General features: G+C 43.6%; 1 protein-coding gene across 2 annotated transcripts; it reads left to right on the forward strand.

Annotated features, from left to right (window-relative positions):
- Positions 1–8,012: 8,012 nt before the first annotated feature.
- LOC142585937 (MFS-type transporter SLC18B1-like) lies at positions 8,013–24,177 on the forward strand. 2 transcript variants are annotated; one of them, XM_075697060.1, is made up of 13 exons: positions 8,013–8,268; positions 11,417–11,512; positions 11,596–11,669; positions 12,343–12,490; positions 14,496–14,564; positions 14,640–14,727; positions 14,908–15,059; positions 15,756–15,857; positions 18,401–18,492; positions 20,563–20,658; positions 22,376–22,450; positions 22,531–22,624; positions 23,581–24,177. In XM_075697060.1, exons 1-13 carry the CDS (start codon positions 8,017–8,019, stop codon positions 23,683–23,685), a joined length of 1,443 nt encoding a protein of 480 aa, XP_075553175.1. In that variant the 5' UTR covers positions 8,013–8,016; the 3' UTR covers positions 23,686–24,177. The 2 variants fall into 2 exon arrangements, with proteins under 2 accessions (XP_075553175.1, XP_075553176.1); XM_075697061.1 differs by lacking the exons at positions 22,376–22,450; positions 22,531–22,624 and having other exon boundaries at positions 23,581–23,698.
- The last annotated feature ends 472 nt before the right edge of the window (positions 24,178–24,649 follow it).

Raw genomic sequence — 24,649 nt, forward strand, 5'->3', positions numbered from 1 at the left:
TGGGCTGGGCTGCGTTTGGCAGGCATTCTCAGATCATGAACAGCAGGTTGCCATTATCCCTCAAGAGAAAAGTATATAACAGCTGTGTCTTACCGGTACTCACCTACGGGGCAGAAACCTGGAGGCTTACGAAAAGGGTTCTACTCAAATTGAGGACGAAGCAACGAGCTATGGAAAGAAGAATGATAGGTGTAACGTTAAGGGATAAGAAAAGAGCAGATTGGGTGAGGGAACAAACGCGAGTTAATGACATCTTAGTTGAAATCAAGAAAAAGAAATGGGCATGGGCAGGACATGTAATGAGGAGGGAAGATAACCGTTGGTCATTAAGGGTTACGGACTGGATCCCAAGGGAAGGGAAGCGTAGCAGGGGGCGGCAGAAAGTTAGGTGGGCGGATGAGATTAAGAAGTTTGCAGGGACGGCATGGCCACAATTAGTACATGACCGGGGCTGTTGGAGAAATATGGGAGAGGCCTTTGCCCTGCAGTGGGCGTAACCAGGCTGGTGATGATGATGACCACGTGACTGCGCTCCCACCTGCACCATAAAGCAGCGTCCTCGAACAGGCTCCCTCTGAGTTGGCTAGAACGAAACGAAGGAAATAAAGAGAAAAATTACCGCCCAAGCACTCCGTACAGATGGTTAACCAGCGAAGCTGAAACGTGCGGTCCCGGTGTTTATCACTGGATTAATATCAACGGTTCATTAAACGACGGCTTCGTAGGCTGCCGAATCCTCGGTACGCAGTTGCTGCTTGCGTACGGCTGCACTAGCCTATTCTTGTGCTCGGGCTGCTGCATCAGGACGACGTAGACGAGCTCGTTCTCGGTTCTCCTCGCGGCATTGCAGATCAAAAGCTGCCTGCTCTTAAAGAGTACATATGAAGCGTGGCCTACCCATTTCGGCGCCGGAGAGAAACTGCTGGGCGCCCGCACGGCTGCGACGGAGAGCAACCACGTCACTACTCGCGCAGCCAATCGCGTGCCCCTCTTGAACTTCTTTTTGTGCATTCACATGGGGTCACCCAGGAGGAGTGTTCGGCGTACAGGCGACAATCGGACGGATGAACGAATCGGCTAGCCATATAGCGATTCCCTGTAAAACATTGTGATCGAGCTTGTGCCTTATATGCCGCGCCTCGGCCGGAGTAACACGTCGCGTTTGGTGTTAGTTGGAAACAAGCTGTAATAGCTGTTGTCTTAGCGTAGATAAAGTGCACGGATGATTCTTTTCTTTTTGTGCCACAAGACCTATCGCCACAAAAACGAATTCCCAACGTCAGTGCAAAGGTTTAAAAGTGCGTTTTGTTTCATCCCAGTCTTTCTGTAATGAGCAGAAAGTAAAAATCTTCCTTACCTTGGGAGCTGCAAATGAGAACAAGAGAAAGGCCGCAAATACATATCAGTCATGGAAGTGTGGCGTGCACGAAACACGTCGACTATTGGCAGCTTCAGGAAACAGCATCGTAAGACTCCATTTTTGAGTCCTATATAGCATACGCACGGGTGATTAAGCATTTATGGCCTCAAACCCTCATGCTAGCATGCGCGATGTGGCCGCCCAGGTGCCGATTTCCAAGTCATCACTATGGAGGATAATAAACGATGGCCTTTCACTTGTACCACCTTAATCAGCACCAATGCTTGCAAGCTAGGGATCTGTATTACCGTCTAGATTTTTCGAATTGGGTCCTCACAAAAGCCGATGAATCCCCGGAATTTTTGAGCAACATTACGTGCACACATGAAGCCAATTTTCACAGAAACGTCCAGGTAAATTTGCATAATGCACACTATTGGAGTGACTACAATGCACACTGGGTAAAACACAATCGGCACCAGTACCAGTGGTCGTTCAATGTGGGGTGCGGAATTTGCGCCGGTTCTATAATCAGTCCCATCTTCTTCGATAACACACTGATTGGACAGCGTTACGTGGAAGAAATTCTTGGAGTGGTGGATGAGCTTCTCAACGAAGTCCCGCTGTCGTCTTCCATTTCTTCCACTTTTGTGGCATCAGCAAGATGGGGCTCCAGCACCCAGCAGCAGCCGAGCACGAAATTGGCAGTATGCGACTTTTCATGCGCAATAGATTGGAAGTCACACTATAGCTCAAGACAACGATAACTGATGTCTGCCGTACAATTCGAGTCGGTCATCAAGAAGGCCACTGAAGATGTGATAAAGCGGACTCAGTACTGCGTAGCTGCAGAAGGAGACCTATTCGAACACTTCCTCTAGCTGCTCGCGTTCAATTGCGCTTACGAATTCATAGATAATCAAGCCATACTCAAATCTGGTCAAAGTTTTTTTTTTGTGTGTGTGTGTGTGTGTGTGTGCGTGTGTGCGTGTGCGCGCGTGTGCGAGTGCGTGCGTGTGTGTGTGTGTGCGTGTGTGTGTGTGTGTGTGCGTGTGTGTGTGTGTGTGTGCGTGTGTGTGTGTGCGCGCGCGTGCGAGTGCGTGCGTGTGTGTGTGCGTGCGTGCGTGCGTGCGTGCGTGCGTGCGTGCGTGCGTGTGTGTGTGTGTGTGTGTGTGTGTGTGTGTGTGTGTGTGTGTGTGTGCGTGTGTGTGTGTGTGTGTGTGTGTGTGTGTGTGTGTGTGTGTGTGTGTGTGTGTGTGTGTGTGTGTGTGTGTGTGTGTGTGTGTGTGTGTGTGTGTGTGTGTGTGTGTGTGTGTGTGTGTGTGTGTGTGTGCAGGCGTCCTGATTGCCATTTCGACTTATTTATAAGTGGTTATTTACTTTCCTGAATGCATCTGTGTGGTCTTTCCTATACACATGGGTCGCTTCCCACCCACCGTGGTTGCTCAGTGGCTATGGTGTTGGGCTCCTGAGCACAAGGTCGCGGGATCGAATCCCGGCCACGGCGGCCGCATTTAGATGGGGGCGCAATGCGAAAACACCCGTGTACTTATATTTATGTGCACGTTAAAGAAGCCCAGGTAGTCGAAATTTCCGGAGTCCTCCGCTACGGCGTGCCTCCTAATCAGCAAGTGGTTTTGGCACGTAAAACCCCATAATTTAATTTACTTTTGGGTCGCTTCCCGCTCTGTTTATTTCTCTTTTAATTTATGCCATGAACCTGTTTTCGCAGCACCGTATACACTCTCATCAAAACTGAAACCGTCACTTTAGTTCGGCTTTCGTCCGAAGCAAGTTTCAGGCGCGAAATATTGCTGTGCGCGCACACTGTCGATACGGTGTGAGCAAAGCCAGGATTTCGAAACAGGCTATGCATATTGCATTACTTTTGGCATTTCGCGCGTAGTCAGAGCGGAGCTTCGGCCGCGTTATCGAGGGGCTTTTGTTATCATTGTGATCAGTCGGCCTTGAAAGACGGATAATTGTGACGTAGAGAGGAAGGAAGAGCTGCTAAGCCGCGAAACCTGCTGTTGGTGCTTCTTCCGTATACCATTATCAAGGTGATGCGCTGTCTCTCTGGGTTTGCGACAGGCAATGCAGTTGCTTTCATTCAGCTAATTTGAGGATGCTGCTTTATGAAGTGGGGGGAGGGGGCGCAGTCAAGCGGTATTTTTCATATTTCATAACGTTTATTTACCAGTCGGAAAAAATTGCACGCAATCAGTACGTCGCTGAAAACACCGCTGTTAGATGGGATTTTGGGGTGCCTAGAAATGCCTCATTAACACTTTGAAAATTACTACAGTACTTCTCGAATTAGTTAATTAATTGCAACTGTCGAATTAAACTTCAGGAATGATAGAAATACTGGCGGCTACTCCACTGTACAAGAAACAATATGTTTTCTTCGATTAGCGCAACTACTCAGTCACCGAAATGAGGCCTAGCCGGATTCACTCGAGATCAGAATCAGCAGCAGTCATGGTCAGGAGCGCTTATACTCGGACCCACAGCAAAAGAAAAGAAAAGACAGAGAGAGGCTCCAGTTTCGACGGAAAGGCGATGCAGTATTAGTGATTCAGGACAACATTCATTTGGGCTGGATGGTACATACTTGAATTAGGAAGGAACAGCGCCAACTAAGAGGATCACAAGTGGGGAGAACGACACAGGACAAGCGCCAACTTCATCTATCTTTATTCACCAAAAAATTAGCAAATATAAGGAAAGACACAGACATGCGCACAATGACCATCATGCATCATCTGCCAAACCGTTCCAGATAGGACATTTCGCTTTTGAAGAAGGTCACGGAAGTATCACTAACACAGTTTTTTCCTCTTTTCTTTATATGGAATGCTTCCGCGGTTCGGAGAGATAAATATTCTTGGCAGAAGCAGGGAAACAAAGGCACATGAGGTTTTGGAAACATTTCCTTCTTATATATATATATATATATATATATATATATATATATATATATAATTCTTATTTTTGATTCATTTCAATACCCTAAAGGCCCAATGCGGGCATTACATAGGGGAGGGGGGGATTCATCAAAGAAAACTAATCAAATAACTGTGTCTGACACGATAAATGTTTGCGGAAGTCATGTTGGTTGTTTTGAAGCAAGTTCTTCTGGTTAAGATGAGTCATAATGTTAGTGTATAATATGTGTTCGAGTACCTTACAACATATCGGTGTTAGTGAAATTAGCCTGTAACTACTAGGAACGGATCTGTCACCAGATTCAAATACCGGGATTACATAAGCGGACCTCCAATCTTCTGGCACACATGTCGTATCGAGTGACTGTTGGAAAATGAAACATAACAGGAAAGCTGTGTGTTGGCAAATAATTTTTAGCAGTTTCGCGTTGATGCCATCGGGTCCTGGGCTAGTGTGGTGAGGTAGGCGTTCAATTGCACGAGCCACGCCAAGTGCAGATATTCGAATGGGTGAAAAGGGAATCTGGACATCGGCCTCTGGAAGCAGCAGTGGATTGTAAATGGGCAATTCCTTCTTATAAACTCCTGAGAAGTGACTATTGAATTGTTCTGCGCACTGTTCGATAGGTAGGTATGTATATATATATATATATATATGGTGTTTGGAAAGCTGGTCGGGCCCCAGCTCCCTCCGTAAAAATCAAAACTTTCCGCCTAGGAGTAGAACCAAAGCTTTTAATTCCTCAGTGTTGCCATGGCCCATTGCACTCTAGAACGATCTTCCTGAGAGCCTTGTATCCGTCACTGATAGTGAAACATTCCGCGAAACTTTATACTCTCAATTTCTGCCTTCAATATTGCGTACAGATTTTCTGGCAGCCACTTTCCTTTTCTTTGGTACTGTTTATTTTCTGTGTAACTTTATTGTATTTCCTCCCCCATGACCCAATGCTCTGATTGGAACCTGTGATGCACGCATAAATACGTAAATAAATAAATGAACAAACAAACAAATAAAGAAATAAATAAATAAATAACACGTATGGCAGCGAGACCATTAAGAAACTAAAGGAGTGCGTCCAAATTATTCATTTCGTCTTTGTTTTAAAATATGGTCTTACGTTGCATAACTTTAGCACCCTTGTCCGTCTCTACGCAAAGTCGTACGTTTACCTCTTGCAGAGACCGATAGGAAGCTAGTTTTCCTATATATTCCAGACCTAGAAATGGCCATGAACGCCATGGTATTGTTCTTTCTTCGCACGCCTGCATTTGTTCTCAACTAAAAATTGGCGGAACTCATTTTCATTCAGAACCTCTGCCTAGTTTCCCGGTGCACGAATTCCACGCCTGCAAGCGCATTGTGTTGGCGGTCTGTCACGTCACGTCCGCTTCCTAAATAATGGGCCTTCCGAATTACGCTACACGTCAAGGACGCTGCACGGTGGAGAAAGAGCTGCGCGCAAGACAATCTGAATTCAGCGCAGAAGTGCGTCGCTCGTTCGGTTGCCTCTGCACCAAGCTCCGCCGTACTCTCCTCGGCAAGTACTGTTTAGAGTTTTACTCCTTGCCTTTTGATTATTGCCCTGTGCTTAAATATCTACGTTTATGTGCTTGCGTCGACGATATTGTGCCATAGAGTGGCTACTATTATAGTCCAGCTACTTGACCGCAATGCTTTACCATTTGAAAAGTTCACTATGGTTACCTAAGAGCCGACATTTTCAAATGATTCAACAATAAGCCATTGAGAACTTCGCTTGAAGCGCTATTCCTCAGATTTCACAAAGACAGACTCTCTGTTCAAAATACGGTTCATACAGACTTTAGACTCCGCGCTTGCCCTGCATTGCCTACGGCGTTGTCATCCGCAAAATTGGAAAATGCTATACTGCATTATGACATGTTTTGCAGTGCATGATTAAAAAGGTTTCTTGCACACCATATAGGAAATACTATTTTTTGCAGTAAATAATTGAAGCGGCAGTACCTCACGCCCGTGGTTATACTCCTAGGCCTGCATACCCTGGCACAATGCGGTAGCGATGCGTCGTTGGGATTTTATTGTTCATGCAGTGCGAAAGAACTTCATTGGCAATGTGTATTGTGCTTGAGATGAATACAATTGCTTCCTCGTTGCTCCATAAAAATTCTTGCTGGTACACACATAAACAAATTAGTGTGATGGCGCTACCAAAGTCTTTATGACATTAATAAACGGTGCTTGCATCGGTTAAACAGTCGATAAAAAAGGAAACGGTATCTACTGCTGTGAAGTCATTCTGTGCGTAAGTTTCCGAAACGATATGTTGTCTATTGAATATAAATGATCCATTGTTCTTGTTTCAATCGTAGAAATAAAACATTTCATTTAGTATTGCGATTTATTTTCTTCAGATCACATGGTGATAAAGTATCTATAAGTATTGACACTGCGCCAGCGACAGAGACACTGCAATTCCAGCTCGAAAAGCCAAAGATTTGTGGCTATGACATGCAAACGATATCTTGATAATATACTGGCTTGTATGGAGAAAGAGAAATTTTACGTGAACAAGCAGAAAAAAGTATAGGACCAGTCACAATATAAGACAGGAACTATGATGTTTTTAGTGGCTTCTGTGCAACCCAATAAATGTAGGAACAATGATAGTTCAAGTGACACGACTTCCAAGCACGCACCTCCAAACATGCCATCTCTCTTGCGTGCGCTGCTGGGTCGCAATAACACTTTGCAGTGCGTGCTACCCTTTTGTTCGACGTGCCTTTAGGCGGAAAAAAAAGAAGTTTTCGTGGAATAAGCACTTTAACCTTTCGCCGAATATTCGTCCTTCAGCTTTATCCTGTAAAACTACCATCTGGCTAGTCTTTTATTTGAAGAAAACATTGTCGTCAATGCACTACAAGAACTTGCACGGAGCTGTAAAAATATTTATAGAGTCGTGGAACTCGGGAAATACGAAGAAAATTTAAAATTTAGGAGAGTTGGACCTTGACGTGTGGTGACGTTTTGATAGGCTCATATATACGATAGATTCACAAACGCGTGACCACATGTTACAACAAACAAAAAAAGGGTACCATACATTCACGCAGGATTTCCGGCAGAGAGTTATCTTATTTAATCTATATAGGAGGAATGCTTAATGACCTCGCATACCTATTGTAATGACTTTGCACATGTATTTCTAACAAAATAATTGTGAACATATGTTTGAGAAAATGCGTCAGTTGCTTGCGATATATACAAGGAACGTCAAGAGGTTTCCGACTGCAGCCATTGTGTCACCCTTCCAGCGCCGGCGCTTGTAACGTTTACGGATCTTATAACCACCCTAGTAATTTCACATAGTGAGAGGAGTGCACGAAAAAATAGTAAAGAAGGCTCCACCATTCCAGTAAAGAATATACCCTCCATAGGCAATTAACAAAAGAACGCCTTAGAACCGGATATATAGAAGATGACACACTCGATATATTTGTTTTCACCACTATAAACATTATACTTGAGAGCGCTCATGTGTGTCGTCTCCTTTATGTCCTGTTATAGCACATCTTCGCTTTTATTTTTTCGAAGTGCCCAAGTATGCAACAACCTGCTCAAATTAGTATTCGTATTGTGTATATTCTCCATGAATGTTCTTCCACATCGATGAAAGTGTGTTCGACGCTGAGTGAAGTTTCTGCTTTTGCCACCAGTGTCTCGAAATGCACAGCATTCAACGCTCTCGGACGAGAACAGTTGAGATGACGGCTGTGGCTCCGCTCAGCGAGAATGACGCAGACACCATGCCCGAAGAAGTCGTGCTTTCGGAGAAAATCACGGAGCTTCGAACCCAGGAACGGGAAGACACAAAACCACCGGCGCGGAGTCGAGTGCTGAGAAGGTTCCCTATTCTGGCATTGTATGGCACCGCTTGCTTTTCACTCGCCTTTATTTCTCCCTACATACCGCATCTGGTAGGTGTACAACCTCTACCTTTATAATGTCTGTCACACAGAAAGTTGATGTGTCGCTGTAAACGAAAAGTGTACGGCACACATGTTGGTCGTGATGGAGACCGAAGCGTTGTTAAGACGAAAAAACAAGCCCAGGGGCGCTATAACGTAAAGCTATTCCAAACTTTTCTATTCCGACTCTGCAATCAGCCCTTCGCGATCGGTAAAAACTTTTTTGAACCAACCCCCCTTCGCTAGTCTGTCACACGATGTCACGAAAAAAGCGATAGCTCCCCATCTGATGTTAGGCATACCCACTGATTATGCATGATTTGACCGAACAAAAGAAAAATATGGTTATTTGCGATTCGACGCCTTTTCGCCATTAGTCCTCGGCTATTGGTCAAAAGTTTTCGGGCTGTACCCACTTCACCTGCTTGTCACGCGACGTCACAAAACCGCAAAAACTCACCGCGTCAAAGTGACGTGCACGCGTTAAAGATGCAATAATATGCCGAACAAAACTCAATTTTTTTCTGAATAGCTGCAGGCTGACCCGTTCCGAAAGGAATAAAAGATGGCTGCTGCCGATCGCTCAGGCAGTGGCTACTCGCACCTGCCGGAGAGCATGGGTTTATTTGCGTACAATAAACCTTTTTGCGTGGCTCTGTAACGTTTTCAAACACTTTTGGCGCGTTTACGACCTCACTCTGCCAACTCTTCTTAGCTGGCGATTCGTTTTAGCGGCATTCTTAACCTTTCATTGCATGTCGCCGCGATTTTCGACCGGCCACCTCAAGCCAAGTAAGGCAAAGCGGATCAATCGCAGACGCCGGCACCACCCTCTTCATGCGGTTATCGATGTTCAGTGCACTGGCTCGGCCCCATCGAATCCCTCTCCCCTTGAGCGTGCTCCTCGCCTCTTGTCAGCCAATTAGATAACACAAGCTGCTCAGTGTAGGCAATGTTATTCGTTTTTAAAGTTTTTAAAGCAAACAAAAGTGACCTCCTAGAAACGAGGAGAGCGTTTGTTTGGTCTGTTCAGACAATACTGCTGGTGACCGTAAAACATGTTGGAATAGTTTTACGTTATAGGGCCCCAAAATAGCATGAAAGTGAAGAAAAAAACACAAAATCAATGCTGCTTCTATTTGTAATATTTTGGGCTCATCTTTTTATTATAAACATGTACTAACTCGCCCGGCAATTTTTCTACGAGATAGAAATGTCGAGAGCGGTGGACCTTATCTATATCTAAATAGGAACTGAATCAGTGAAAAATTGAGCGTTAATACGAATCTTTTTTTTTAATAGGGGGGGGGATCTTTATTTGAAATGAAATAAACGTATTGGGGTGACTATTCAGGAAGAGGCCCCATCGCCAACGGCTGAAATGGGACATCCTGTAGAGAAATTAAGTACAGATAAATACAAAAATGGCAACAAACTAACAATATGCAATTAGTTGTAACAATGGGAACACAGCAAATATACATGAGTAATATACACCATAAGAATATAAGCACAGGCAATAATGTAAAGGCACACAAACATTAAAAGGAAAAAAAATGACAACAATACAGCAGGGCAGATTAGTTACACAACGTTTAAGAGAAAATAATAAATTAAAAAAGCTCTTTCTGAAGCGCTCATAAAGGTACCAATTGCTTAGTACTTAATGGTATCGTATTCAAAACTGAACAGCCGCAAAAGTAACAGTATGTTTGCTATAGTTATTGGGGGCACATGGTAGTAAAAATTGTTGTTCGAGGCAATCCTAGTCGGGTAAGTGTTGAACAGCTGCGATTTTTGCAATATATCGGCTGCTATCATACCGTTTGGAGACCTGAAAACAAGAATTCCCAATTTATATTTGAACGAATTGTACCCTGATAATACCCCGTGCTGTTGAGTTAAGGAAGATGCGCTGGTGAATGGTTGGCTGAATGTTAATTTACGAATGACTTGGCTTTGAAGGCGTTGGAGTGTAAGTGTAAATGCGAGATGGATGGGTACTTGCCCGTGACTTGATACAGCACGCAACATGACTGTGCATTAAGGCGTAGTACATCTTAAATGAAGTAGGTAAATTGAAGAATGGTCGTGTTTTACTTAATATTCTTAGACCGTGGGCTGTCCTCTTCCTTATTTAAGGAATGCAATGGGAATACTTCAGATGGGCGTCAAGAACAACTCCTAGAAAGGTGCACTGAGGGGTACTAAGGAGGTAGTGCTAGATGATATTAATGACAGGAGTAGATGAAAGAGGGTTCTTACTCGAGTGGAAGACAACGAACTGTGTTTCCTTAGCATTAATTATTAAACCATTACCTTTGCACCAGTTGTGAATATTCGTGATGTCAGTGGTCAGCTTGCTTGTTAACGTATCAGTGGACCTGTCACTTGTAACTATCGCTGCATCATCTCCATAGAAGAAAGCTTGACTACATGTATGTTACGTTTACAGTCAGGTCATTAATATAAATTAGGAATAAAAGGGGGCTGAGTATGGAACTTGGAGACACCTTTGTCAGTGGATTTAAACGTGGAAAGAATGTTAGAAACACAAACAACTTGCTAACTCTTCGATACGTAGCTTGAAAATAGTTCATGCGCGCTACCTACCACTCAAATTACGTTTAGCTAAGGGTATATAATGAAATATAGAATCAAAAGCCTTGGAGAGCTCAATGAACCGGGCACCGGAAAAACCTTCCAAGTCTAGGGCGTGCTTAATATATTCAGTAAAAGAGAGTAGTGCGAAATCTGGCGAAATACCTGCGCGAAAATCAAAGTGTATAGTGGGTAACACACCAAACTTAGTGAAATATTTAGTCGGTCGCTTCTCGATACGCTGTGGTTTTGCTATACGATGGCATAATTTGTCACGGCCTCGATGATCACTTCGTGATTGTCTCCTTCTATATCATTATGGATAAGTCATGGTCGTTCGCCTGAAACGTTGTCGCGTAAAACACTATTCCGTGTATTGCTTCCGTTTACTGGTCGCAGTGTAAGTTGACGCCACAACACATGGCTGCAAGGGGAAGCTTTTAGTCTTAGAAATTTTCCTGGGTTGGGGCGTCGCCTGCCACAAATAATCTTTACTGAAGTTTTGTGGCTGTCATGTGGTGTGTGTACAATCGGTGCATCTTAGGGTCATTTTCAGGCGGCGGAAAAACGAGCAGAGCATTGGCAGTTCAACATCATGTATGCCAGCACAAGAGCGTCCATGCTTCTTGGTAGCCTTCTTAATACGGCACTGGTAAGTTAAATACTTAATGGGATTAAAATGTAACTTTATGTTGTCTGTGCGTCATAAATGCATTCATGTTTATAACTTTGCAGGTTCAGCGCCTCACACCTCAAACCACTCTGATTGTTGCATTCATTGGCATGATTGTATGCGTATCATTTTACGGGTAAGGCATGCTACTGCAAGCTTTATTACCGATGTAACGTATGAAAACTGGCGCCTAATTTAACGCAATATTGCTGCACTAGCGCATTGAACGTAGCCTAATTTCGGGATGTTCACTCAATGTTGATTTTTTCGAATGCTACCTAAACATAATTTTGAAAATAATTTTTATAGATAGTGGAAAGTAGTATATCCCTCATAAAAATCACTTTGGCCAGGGAAGTGACAGTACAAAATTTAAGCAAGGGCATCACGATGGCATCAGAACCATTAGCAGGAGTAGGGGGGGGGGGGGGGGTGTAATCCGAAAGCGTGGTATACTCTGAAAACATTAGTATTGCACTGTCGCTCGAAATCTAACCGCTGTTAACTTTGCAAGTCGATATCGCGCCAAAGCATGCAGAGACTTGGAATTTATTGTTTCTTTCTATCCCTATACTTCTTACTGTCCCTTTTTCTTCATCTCGCCTGTTTCTCCAACAGCGCACTCCTGCAAACTAGGTGAAGCCAGAGTAACCTCCGCCTGCTGGTTCTTTTATTTCTGTCTCGCTCTCATTTCTGCAACAATTTTCCGCTACAAATACGCACTCAAATCTAAAAAATGAATTGCTAAGTAATTGGGATTTACTCGATGATTCTTACAGCAACAATATTTTCTTTTTCCTTTTTTGTAGGTCTACGTATTGGATCGGCGAAGGCAGCTCATTTGTGGGCACTACTGTGACAATCGGAACAGTGTTCGGTTTCTTCTATGCATTTTTTGTGGTGACGCTTTATGCAGCCGCCACCTTTAGGAGCCAGCGGAGCTGTGGTATAATAATTGTTAGTGAGTCTAGCCTGCACCACTTGTTTTTTAGAGGCAATCTTAACATCACATTTTGATTCCAGGAGTCCATCAATGCTTCTAGAATAGTTCGCGGAGCTGTGTAATAAGTGTTTATTTTCACTAGTGCATACAGGTTCACGCATAGTATATACTAAATAAATGGCTGCCTTATTGAATTCATGTCGGAGACATGGTGAGCTTTGAGTTTCACGTACACCTCGATTGAATTCAAGCAAACGGTGTCTGCGCTTTACATTCCCTTCGCTCCTTAACAACTATCATACCAGGAACGTTGTTATTTGGGTTGCTAGTTTGACGAGCTACATGAAATGTATACTTCTTCTTCACTGTTGCATACTCGCTTTCCCTTTCTTGTTACCTCTGTATATGTGTATATGTGTTATAAACAAATAATAATAATTACCATGTTGTTCTCACACGAGATGTTATAATTTGCCTATTGGCCTTTGTTTTTTTGTTAATGATATAGTTTACGTCTTCTGTCTGCTGCATTTGCGAGAATTGTGTCCGCCAAAAATGTATTTACTTAGGGGCTGTGGGCTCGTGAATCCTGTAGCCTTTTATCTGCAGTCATACTGTCAGTTTTTCTTGTACATTGTGGCAAACAAGCGAGTTTCATAAATACCGGAAAGCAGATAAAAAACCACTGGCAACGCTTTACTTAATGTTACTCTTAACTATATTATGTTAGCAGAGGGCGCCTCTATAGGACTCGCGATGAAAACTCAAGATTAAGGTACTAGGCGTATTAACGGAAGTGTAATATTGACTACCTCTTTCAGTCATGTATTGCCCAATCTGACCTCAGTGCTATAGAAGACAGAAGAAGCCAAAGTTTTATGATCTTTCGGTGTAAAGAGGGCTACTCGTTTACTGATTTTGTTAGTAATGTACATGTAAATTAAAAAGAAATTTGCATGGAAGTCACCATAAATTTGGCTATTCGAAAGTAGAAAACACGAAGGTGCTCTTGCCACATGTTTCCATCCAGGCAAAGACTTGTGCGAACACATAAAAGGCATCAAGTCGCACGCGTTGTACGCATACGCCTGTGTGGACACCTTCCCGGTATAAGGCTTCATTCTAGCTTACGCCGCATGGAGTGTTGGGCTTACAAAGCCATTCGAGTCTTGCTTTGTCAGATAATGTTGTTCTCTGACAACGTCCTCCGCAATTCGGTACCAATAAGTAGTTCATTTTGCCATTTTTATGGGAAATCATGGACACAGTTGCACACCCACGTTCTCTCAAGGACGTTTAAGATGCTTACCAAAGCTTTTTTGGCGGATCACCTGGGAAGATTTTCTTAAAACAATTGTTACGTGTTGTCCTAGTCAGATATTTTATTTTGTAGGAGCTTTATAATAACTGACGGTGTTGTGTGTATAAAAGTTGGAATAGTGCCACTTCCGTTACGAGTATATTCCTTTCGCCCGTCGGTATTCACTGGACAGGTGCCTTGCTGCACTTATTATAACATATTCTGCTGTTTCACGTGACAAAACCACGATGTAACTATAAGACACGCCGTGATGGGGGACTCCGCAATAGTTTCGACCACCTGGGGTTCCTTTAACGTGCACCGAATGCGCGATTCACGGGCGCTTTTTTTGTTGTTGTTGTTCGCCGCGATCGAAACGCGGCCGCCGCGGCCGGGATTTGAGTCCGCGCCCTCGTGCTTAGCAGCGCAACGCCAGAGCCACTGCGCCGCCAAGGCGGGTCTGCGTTATCAGCATGGTCGGGCATTTGGGGAATGCACCAATGTGAACGGAATGATATTAATTGACAAGCATTGTAGTATTGTGCAAGTGTTCTGTTCAATCTCATTTGTACAGTATGTAGCATGCCCGGGCCACGCCCTGTCGTTATGGCTGCTGAAATGCCACGTTATTCGTAAGAATATTCGGTTTGCAAAGGCACTTGCGAATGAATGAAAGAAATGCGTAGTTGACGTTAGCCTAATTAATTTCTTTTTTTTAGTCTTCTATGGAGTGTGTGTACGGAATATCTAACACAGTGGGCTTCCTTGTTGGAACTGCTCTCATTGAGGTACGCATAGCTTCTGATATGTGCTCTTATTTTATTCTTCACCTCTACGACTTGACGAAAGCTGTCCCGTTTCAGTGGTGGCCAGATGGTATACCGTTCTTCATTTCTGGTGGCTTTATGTTTCTGGTTGCGCCGTTTATACTGCTACGGTCTCCCGCCAAATGTAAGCCTATAGTTCCTTTATTCCTCGAGAGAATAATAATATCTTTCACTAAGAGTTTTACTCGTGGCTTCGCTAACACGGTGTTCTTCAGATTTCTCAAGGTGCATCTTCAAAATAATTTCCATTGGACGTAAGCGTAAAACCTGTGCAATAAACGCAGCTTTTTTCCTTTCTTTCAAGCAATTAAAATTCCGATAGACCAACCAGACCAAAGTGCCATCCGCCTCTTGTCCAACGCTCCAATGTTTATCAGCGTTGCAAATGTCGCAATCGCCATATCGGCCCTCGGCTTCCACGACGGCACCTTGGAATTCCACCTCAAGGAAGGGGAGGTATGCCCTTATTATAAAGTTTACCCCAATCTTCGTGGTCGCGTTTGATAGGCCCTTCGTTAAAAATATTGACTGTACCACATGTTAAGGCGTAGAACATATTGTGGATGCCCTGCTCGGATGAGCAGCGGACGCTTTTTTATTGAATGCTTTACTAGCGCGTGCAACAAACGCTATTCAAAAAACTTCATTCAGCACATTTCGCCTATATGATACTAATAAAGATCACTTACTGAAGGTTCTTTTAATGCATTTGACTGACTAAACTCCGTAATATTGCGTGCGTTTTACATCAAATGATTTGGTTTCTTTAGTTCGTGCTTATAGCTTTATAGAGAAAAAAGCACATGAGTGCACGTACGCTTTACCTAACGAAGCTGACGAGCTGCGCATTGCCAAGTAGAGCCGGAAAAGAGAAACACGCAATGCAGACGTGGTTTGCCGTTTCCTCCGTGGCCTCCTCCCTAATGCAAACGGCAAAACCTAGTAACAGAGAAAGAAAGGTTATTGATAGTCCATATCTCGGAGTGGTTGAGTCATCGCCTTATAATTTACGCTCCCTTTGTATGACACGATAGGCACCCGCCCTTGTTCTGAGCGATATCTGTACCTCATTTGTACTAATGGTGCTACATGCTAGCCTTATTGCCTTTCGTACTTGTCTTTTTCTTGAACCCGTACTTTGTGTTTTAACAGTTCCGGCTTCCCGACATAGAAGTGGCTGCTGTGTTCTCTGCTCTCTACATCTCTTATTCACTCGGAGCTCTCTTCTGGGGATACTTCTTCACATACAAGATGGTAAGATTTGTTACACCTGCTGTATGCATGGCGGCACATATGTGGGAAAAAATATGGTTTGTTCCAAATTATTGATTACACACAGCGCCACAATTGCCATTGATGTGCATGGCGCGGTCTATATTCATGACAATTCACCTGTCGCGGTGCCTCAGCGGCTATGATTCTCTGCTGCTGAAGGAGGTTGGTTTGCAACCTTTTATTCCTGGCCATCGTGACCGTGTTCCAGCAGGCGCACGTCGTAAAATAAGCCAACTCTCGGGGTAGGTTTTAAGAAGTACAGGTAGTCAGAATTATCCCCGAGCCCCCTTCCCCACTTGATGGCGTCTGACACAGCAACAGTGTTGCGACGTTAAATGCGGTAGCTCAATTATTCCAGAGCACAGTATCGGCTTCTATGCCTGCAAAATGCGTTCAAAAATGCGAAAGCGCAGTGTCGATTCAAGACTACTGGGTGGACAGCTTCTAGAAACTAAGTGGCTCACCTGTGGGAGCGATAGCAATTTCAGCAATGGTAAGCAAGAACTGCTGCCGTGTGTTGAGTTCTATCTTAATTAAGTGGCTCAAAGCAAAGGGAGGAATAATTTCACCAATATAAGGGGTATATTTAAGTCTTTAAACATTCCTTCCACCGTTATGTGTGTAAATTTTTTAAGCTGCCCTTGATTTGCTTAACACGATCCCAACGCAAAATCGAATGGGACATAGAGTATACACAAAACCACAAAATCTTGACTACACATTTCGTAGTATACCGTATGTGGGGACTGCTTATAGTATTTGTCTCCGGGTCTGCATTGCGTTAATAACATGTTTGATAAATCTAGCAACGAGCTACTCCATCTAACAGCACTTGTTTCTATCTGGCATTTTTTATGCACGAAATCCTTTCAGCTTCGGTGGTCCGTAACGTTCAAGTGATCTTGAGCCAATGATAGCGTCGTCTTCCGTGCCCTCAGACGAGAAAATGTGGGAAACTTTGCGCCAACACAGCGAGATTGTCGGGGCAGTCAGTCTAAGCGTGAACTAATGCAGGCTTTGGCCCCCAACCCTTCGTACAGAACCGCGTTACATAGACTAGTTACTGCGCAAACAAGATACAAAAAATGTTGCTTCTGAGTTCTTCATAATGTTTGTTCACAATACCACTCAAGCTGTAACTTCTATCACTCGGAAGCTTTATTGGTTATTTGCAATAGCGACGTTCAAAAGGCAGATACAACAGAATATACTCTAAGTTGTCATCTTTTGGCATTGAGCGCTGAGCGCCAGCGGCCCCTTGAGTTCCGTGACGCCGATTTTGCGTTAGCTGGAGAGGTGGCGCCACATTCAGGCGCTTCTACTCGCCGTGGTGGCTTATTGGTTATGTGGCTGCGCTGCTAAGCACGATGTCGCGGTATCACAACCCGGCGGCACCGGCGGCGTTTCGATGAGGCGATGTGCAAGAACGCCCGTGTCCCGCGCGTCGGAGGGACCTTAAAGCTCCCCCTGGTGGTCAAAATTAATCCGGAGTCCTCCACCACGGCGTGCGGCAAAATCAAATCGTGATTTTGGCGCGTAAAGCCAAAGAAATCAGTTAATTCTTTTTTCTAACTAAGCAGTGCGCTATGTCTCCCTGGTTTCTTTCACTGCCTGTCGTGAGCCCTTCAGCCGGTTTTATTCTTCTAGCTGGGCAGAGTTAATAGCTCCCCAGGCGGTCTAAATTTCCGGAGTCCCCCACTAAGATGCAGATCGCAATCAAATCTTCGTTTCGGTACGTAGAACGCCAGAGTTTAAATTCAGCATCGGAAAGGTGTACACATATTTTGATTGGAGGATAACATTCCACATCATGCATTTCCTTCTATGTCTTAAATTTTTTCGGCTTAATATTGCGTTGTTACTTTAGCTTCTGCTGTCACCACGGGAATGTTGTTTACCATTTTTTTTTTTTGCTTGATGGAAGGCTGAATGCAGCAAATAAGTGTGATCTCAAAGTTGATGCTTGACTGTGACGTATGGTATACATGCTATGACAGATTAGCTTCAGCTACATGAAAATATGAATCCGAACTAACGTTGGCGTCCACCCTGTTGCTATCCTCGTACCACATACGGCTCTACTATGTGGGAACCACCATCACCATGGCTGCCTTTGGAAATAGCATTCGATTTCGATGCTGCAGTTTTTCTGTTATAATGTATATGTACGCCATATATACATGCGATAATCTCGAACCATTGCATATTGGAGTAGTGCCCATCGAAGGAGGATGCAAAATAAATACATACCAAGCACAGCTCGGAAGCTGAAGCGTTAAGGATTGCTAGATCATCACGAGCAGTGCCACAGTGATGCATAATTGCAGGCAGTTTGCCATATATATAGAGCAAAAGCGCTTTAGGCGCAAGTTGTAAGGTTAACGTTTTTTGTTCTCACGACTATCATTTTTTGTCTTAGTTCGCTTGGTTCTCTCATTGTTTCCATTTTAGAGGTGGCGGTGAAAAAAAATATTTCGCGGCTTCCCTTCGTGGAAACAGAAGTATATCATGGCTTCCTGCAGGAACAAGAGGATGTTTCGGTGCTGCTCGGATTTATGATAATGGCCGGGGCGTTCCTATTCGTGGGTCCCGCTCCGTTCCTGCCGATTCAGCCGTGAGTCTCCGCTCCAACTTCAGCTAACTGTGTATGCATATTTTTTCACAGAGACCACACAATATTATTCGAGAAAAAATTCAAAATTATATGCACCTACAGCGTAATCAAGAGTGTTTGCGACTAGGAGACTAGCGTGGGACTGGTAGTTTAGTAATTCTTTCAGAGGTTGTGCACAGTGAAGTTTTTCCGGGCGTACGGGCGTATGCGTATTTGGAACTGCCGTGTCACTAGAAAAGTAGACGGAAACAGTAGCATTTGTCCTTACTTCTTTTGCAACCATCCTCTTCCTCAAAGTACAGCAAAAAATAAAAATAAACTACAAAAAATACACCTACGAACACAAATTTATGTAGTCTATTTGTGTAGGGCGTAGCGTTACAAGATTCTGGAACCGGCGATGCTGTTGCATTAGATGCATCTGGTATTATTGCAATACGTACACCGCATTCGTCGTTATCCAGCAACTGTTTAAGAGATAACGACATGGACGTGTATGTTGAATACGATAAACACATCAAGGATGCCATTTCTCATTTTGAGTGGCCCAGTTACCTTTTCGTGTCTAGAAGGGAAATTTTACTTAATATGAATTAACGCGAGTTTTTGACTTATATGAAATCGCTGTGTTTCTCGAATGGCACTACTCTGTGGATACCTGCTACTGGGATTCAGGACACGAGCTTCTGCACTTCCTATGGGCCCCCATGTTTTGAAAACAAACCACTTCTGACTGACTGGCCCAACATTTCAATCTCTTGGTATTGCTTTTCTATCGGGTGCAGTTATTTGATGGATAACGTGTCTCCCTACTGAATTCAAGCCCTTGCATCTGGGTTCGTTGAATCGCCCTTCTGTAACTACGGCATAGGGATACGCATTCTGCTATGAGCCCAAACACTTTTCTTTCGTTGTGTTATGCCGTGAAGCACTGAGCCGCCTGGATGCTTTCCTCCTCCTCTGCTTTGGCCATTTCTTCATTCTAGCTTTCGTTCACTGGAATACAGATCTTCACATACGTTTTTTAAACTTTTTTGCTCATCGGAATGTGGCTTGAACGCGCAAGTGGACCGACACGTTCATGAGCGGCCTATAATCGAACGTATACGGTAACTCAAATTTATTGTGAAATCCACGGTTTATGTACTCTTATTAATAGATGAAGATACCTTTAAAAGCTGTATGTAACTCTGGTAAGCATTTACACTCCAAGAAATTTCCCTCTCCTACCTCCATTCCAAGACGTATAGTGTGTTCTGTGCAACGTCTGTGTATCGGCTGAGCACTATCGTAAGCATCGAAATATTACCCTATCAACACTGCATTATACCGTCTATCAGCAATAGACTACTTGTTTTAACTTGGTTTTTACTATGTTTTCTCAGTTGAGTGTATTCCTGCGTGTCATTTTTGTCGTTCTGATGAAATAATGTCTTCTGACACTTTGTCAGAACATTTGTCTGTTACTCGATCGGGCTCTGTCATGTCTCTTCAATGTTTCACTTTAAGCCGTCGAATTCGTCTTTAACGATGAATGATTCTTTTTGCAGAAAAAATGACTAAAGGACGAGCATATTACTTGGAATGGGAATTGTGGCGCTACTATCCAGAACAATTTTCAACTTTACAACAAATAAAACGAACCCGTTCGGGTCAGTTTTTTTTTTTGGCGTCAGCAGCTCCATCTCTTAGACCTACAGAGAGTCGAGTGTGGCGGCAAACCATGAATTCCGCGAATGCCGATAGGGCGCACTCAATGTTCGCGTATCCGCGGCACTACTCCGCGGCGCGAACCTCAAACGTGGACGGGCCTATATAGGGTCTGCACTTGCTTGCGTGCCGGAACAGGCAACAAAAATGTTTGATTCATCAAGTGCGAGATAGTAACGAGCAACTTTACTTACAGCAAATTTATTGAACGCTTAATTTCTTGTATGATAAAAAAAGCGTTCAGTATTACAGATTACTCTTCACAGTCTTAATTTGTAATGACTCTCGCGATCTGTATCATTTCGTTTCATTTTTACTGTTATTTACGCCATAAATACCTTTTTTGACTCCTTTCTACAGATATCTGTGGATCGTATACCTCACCCAAGCCATGATAGGTTTTGGTGCTGCTGCTGTGGTCGTGGCCAGCTACAGCCTTGCACTCAAGAAAGCCATGTAAGACAGTTCAACGTTGTAGTTATATACGTGTACATCGGCTTATACAAGTGAATATTTTATGTTACTTATTTTTTGCCACAACCATTTAATGGAGCAATTATTTCATTAGCGAGTTTTCTAGCTGGCAGCCATTATTCTTAGTTCTCATGTGGCAGGTTCTGTTCTCGTGAATTTGTTCATTCATTCAATCACTCAACACGCTTCCAGGCAACTACAGAAACGAGTGCGTTAACTCTGGAGTGACTTAGCACAGCCACAGACAGGGGCAGATAAGTGAGCCCACGCAAGCACTTGTGCGTCGGTCCGCTTGCTTGTCCCCGTCTGGCACTGCGCTGAAGCATTCATAAGTATGTATGCTTGTATGCTTATGAAAGTAATGAAAAAGGTTAATACCAGTCGGAAGGTGTCGTCTAATACAGCGTCTTATTTAGTTGTCGAAGGCATTCATTCATTGGCTTTTTCTGTGTTATTCATTTTCGTTTTATTCATTTTATCCTGTGTACGTTGTTTATTCATTTTCCGTTTAATTCATTACATCATTTATTTATTTTTCTGCGCTTATGTAGGGCCACGTGAAAAACGCTGCACACCTCTGAGTTCGCGCCAACAGGCTAAGATTACATTTAAGAATATGCCATACACTGTGCATTGTGAAGACAATAAATGAATACTGCTAAGCGCGGTTTCAAGAGGGACAAGAGAAGAAACCGCCGCACGGGACAAGAGCATATCCAACACAAACAATACAGCCGGTTAGTCTTATAGGCCACACTCGTAGTCTCTCTCTCTTCACGGGAGGTCGTAATTTCACCGACGTTTGTGCATCACTTCCTCATACACTTTACTACAATGAACGCGCCAACTCATAAAGAACAGACGCTCCGGCTATACAGGAAGCTATACAAGCCCGCGAATACAAGTTCATGCAAAACGCCTCGAGCGGCCAGTCGCGCGACAATTTTGCGTGTATTTGCGGGATTCTTTCACGCTCAGTAAAGCACTTGTATGTAGACGTATCGAGCAGCAGAAAGCTGATCCTGGAGTTTTTCATGTGGCTCTTCAATTTTCTCATTGACACTTATCATCTAAATATAATATTTCAGAATCTGAATAATTAATTAGACTAATTAGCTAATTAGGCAGAGCATTCCTTCGTTCTGTCCAGCTACGTGGCATCTGCACATTCTTAATGTTCGACTTAAGTTACGTGGGACACCCAGTATAGTTTTCATTCTGCACACCATAGGCGTACATTGCGTGATGAAATCGGAAGCCTCTCGGCGTGGTTCGGACACCACCTACTATGTACATTTATGAAATATTTTAGCCGCTCGCTTTTATCTTTAACTTCAGCCATCGAACACTCTCCCGTGATTTTCTCACGTATTTCAATTTTGACTTAGAGTTTTGGGCTGGGATTATTGGTGTGTCGTTTTACGAAATTCGCAAGCAGAGAGAATGCTAGCAAACTGGGAGAGTTGGTATTGGTTCGTCTCTGAAATGGCAGCACTTAAAGCGAGGGACAAAGCGAAGAAGGAAGACAGGACAGATGGTCCCACTACAGCTGAGCGGTTATGGAAAAAAATTACGAAGAAAAACACAAATGTACATAAGCCAGTGCCCATGTGGAATTATGCAGGAAGGATTGTTTGTGTACTGGCGTAGGCAATATAATGAGTATATTTTATTCTCTTTGCAACTCTGCACATGAAAGTGAACGAGGGTTTCCAGACAGTATGTGGACTTACGCTTCTGTTTGTGGGTTCCTCTTCGGTGCGATTACTCTTGGGTAAGCTGTACTTATTCTCGAATTCAAGTGTGGGTTACAAAGCAGTGGCACAACTGCCGCCTCGACTGTTCGGTCAACAGGTCATCGGTGGCACCACTGCTGAGCAGATATGCCGCAGAGAACATACGCTACGAGAATGCATCTCTGTTCATGCTTGCTGCGTTGGCCATCGGTGTGAGTATGTTATCCCCATGTTCGGAGGTTGGGCGATGGAGCCGGTGGAACCGATATTGCATGGGAAGACTCCAGCTGCTCTTGACTGGGATATAGTGTGAGAAATCAAATTAATATAAGGCATCTAGAAAGCGAAACAATGAGCCTATATGATACAGGTTTCATTAGTAGAACGATCTTTTAAGAGCAACAGTTAAGGACCATTTATGGCAAATTATTTAAGCTATTTTACATATTGATAGGCATAAACTTAAGCGATCGTGTTAGCGCAACAACTTTTATTTTCAACTCTGCGACATGAAACAGGTGGTCACAGTATATTTAGCACTCAAGGTCTCCAAGAGGCTGCTCGATCGTGACCGCGAACACACCCATGGCCAGGGAAAAGAAATGCGAGACGCTAGGAAGAGGCTGACGAAGCTAAATATAGGGTGTTTATCGTATTGCTGTAGCATCTTCCGGGTATACTGTATGGTCCTAGAAATGTAAGGCTCACCAAAGAATTTATTTCTGTTTACTTATTCACTAAAACCAGATGTTTAGCTTACAGACACATCTTTGGTGAGGTCATATTTTAGCTGATTTATAGGTGGTAGTTTTTTTTTAATAAAGCTTGTACGTACGTGTGATAACTATCGCTTTATTTTTATTTTTGTTATCACAAATGCAAACAAAAACTTAAAGAGTACCATGACATATCAGCAGCATTGCTGAGGCAGCAAATGTAGCTTACATAACGCAATGACGTACTGAATGTTTAACTTCCTTTATCTTTCCCTCGAACACCCAGGAATCATAGCTAAATTTAGAACAGTTTCTGCTTTTAACATAATTATAGCGATGTCTCAATAGTTCCCCGTATATATAGTAATATGTAGGTAACTTCAAATCACAAAGTCGCTCCATTTTCTAACTATTGCCTGTTATTATGTAAACGGACGTCTCTTTTTCTCTAGGTTGTTGTGAATTTCGGCTCCTGCATCAGAAACTCGAAGCGGAGGCGGACTATCCTTCGCGACACAACGGAGAACGAAGCGTACCACAGGAGTGGTGATCCCTGACGAAACTGTCACCTGTCTTTTTAATGATCGTCTCCTCCCTCTGATATGCGACTACTACTTGCCTACAAAGCCCCTTGGTCTTTCTTCGACCTGGGCTGCCACAAGTTCCTTGCGTCCGCCTTTGACGAAGATAGGTCCTCCTATCGAAACGTTGGCCAGCCTTTCTGAGGCACCTTATCCCTGTTTACAAACTTTATACCACAGTGTGCTATTCCATCTGCCAGCTTTGATTTTGGACTTGTGTCTACATAGACATTTAATTTTTTTTTATATAGACACCACAAAACAAGTTGATCTCATGGTTTCGGCAAACCCTCCTTAGTTTTCACAAGACACTCAGCTTTTGTCGTCTTTGGTAAAACTGAAGAAGAAAAAAAAGCAAGCTTTGGTGTTTCCGCAGTAACGACAGTTGAACCGCCAATGTGCGGCTGGCGGAAGCCCAAGGTCAGCGGGAAAGTGATAAATACACATTTTACACCTGTTCTGGAGTCACCGTATTCCTAACATGCTTGACTAAGAGCCTTCGACTTGCTTGTTGTAAGTATTCTGGGCAATAATTCATCCGTTTTAGTAGTGTGGCCGGATACTGAGAGCGGATAACGTTTGCTCTAGTGTAATATGAATGTTGGAGCAAGCTCATTCTGATGCCTTGTGTTCGGATTGCCCTGGCAGTGAACAGAGTGGGGCACGTTCAGTAGTTTTGTACGCGGCGTGTAATACATAAGGGGGCGGGGACATATGATGTGTGCGCTCTCAGGAATCAATTAAATTCAGTTTCCACATTATCACTTGATTGTTAGGGGGCAGGCACGTACCCAGGGGGGGTCACCTCCCCCTCCCCCCCCTGGGTACGTGCCATCATCAAACCCTGCAATAACCGTTAAACCCATAAGCGACGTGAATGTTAACCGTTACCTTGTCTGGTTTTTCGCTAATTGTACAGCCCATCTCGCGCAAAATTGGC

Source organism: Dermacentor variabilis, chromosome 6 (genome assembly GCF_050947875.1).
Source record: "Dermacentor variabilis isolate Ectoservices chromosome 6, ASM5094787v1, whole genome shotgun sequence".
Classification (NCBI taxonomy): Eukaryota; Metazoa; Arthropoda; class Arachnida; order Ixodida; family Ixodidae; genus Dermacentor; species Dermacentor variabilis.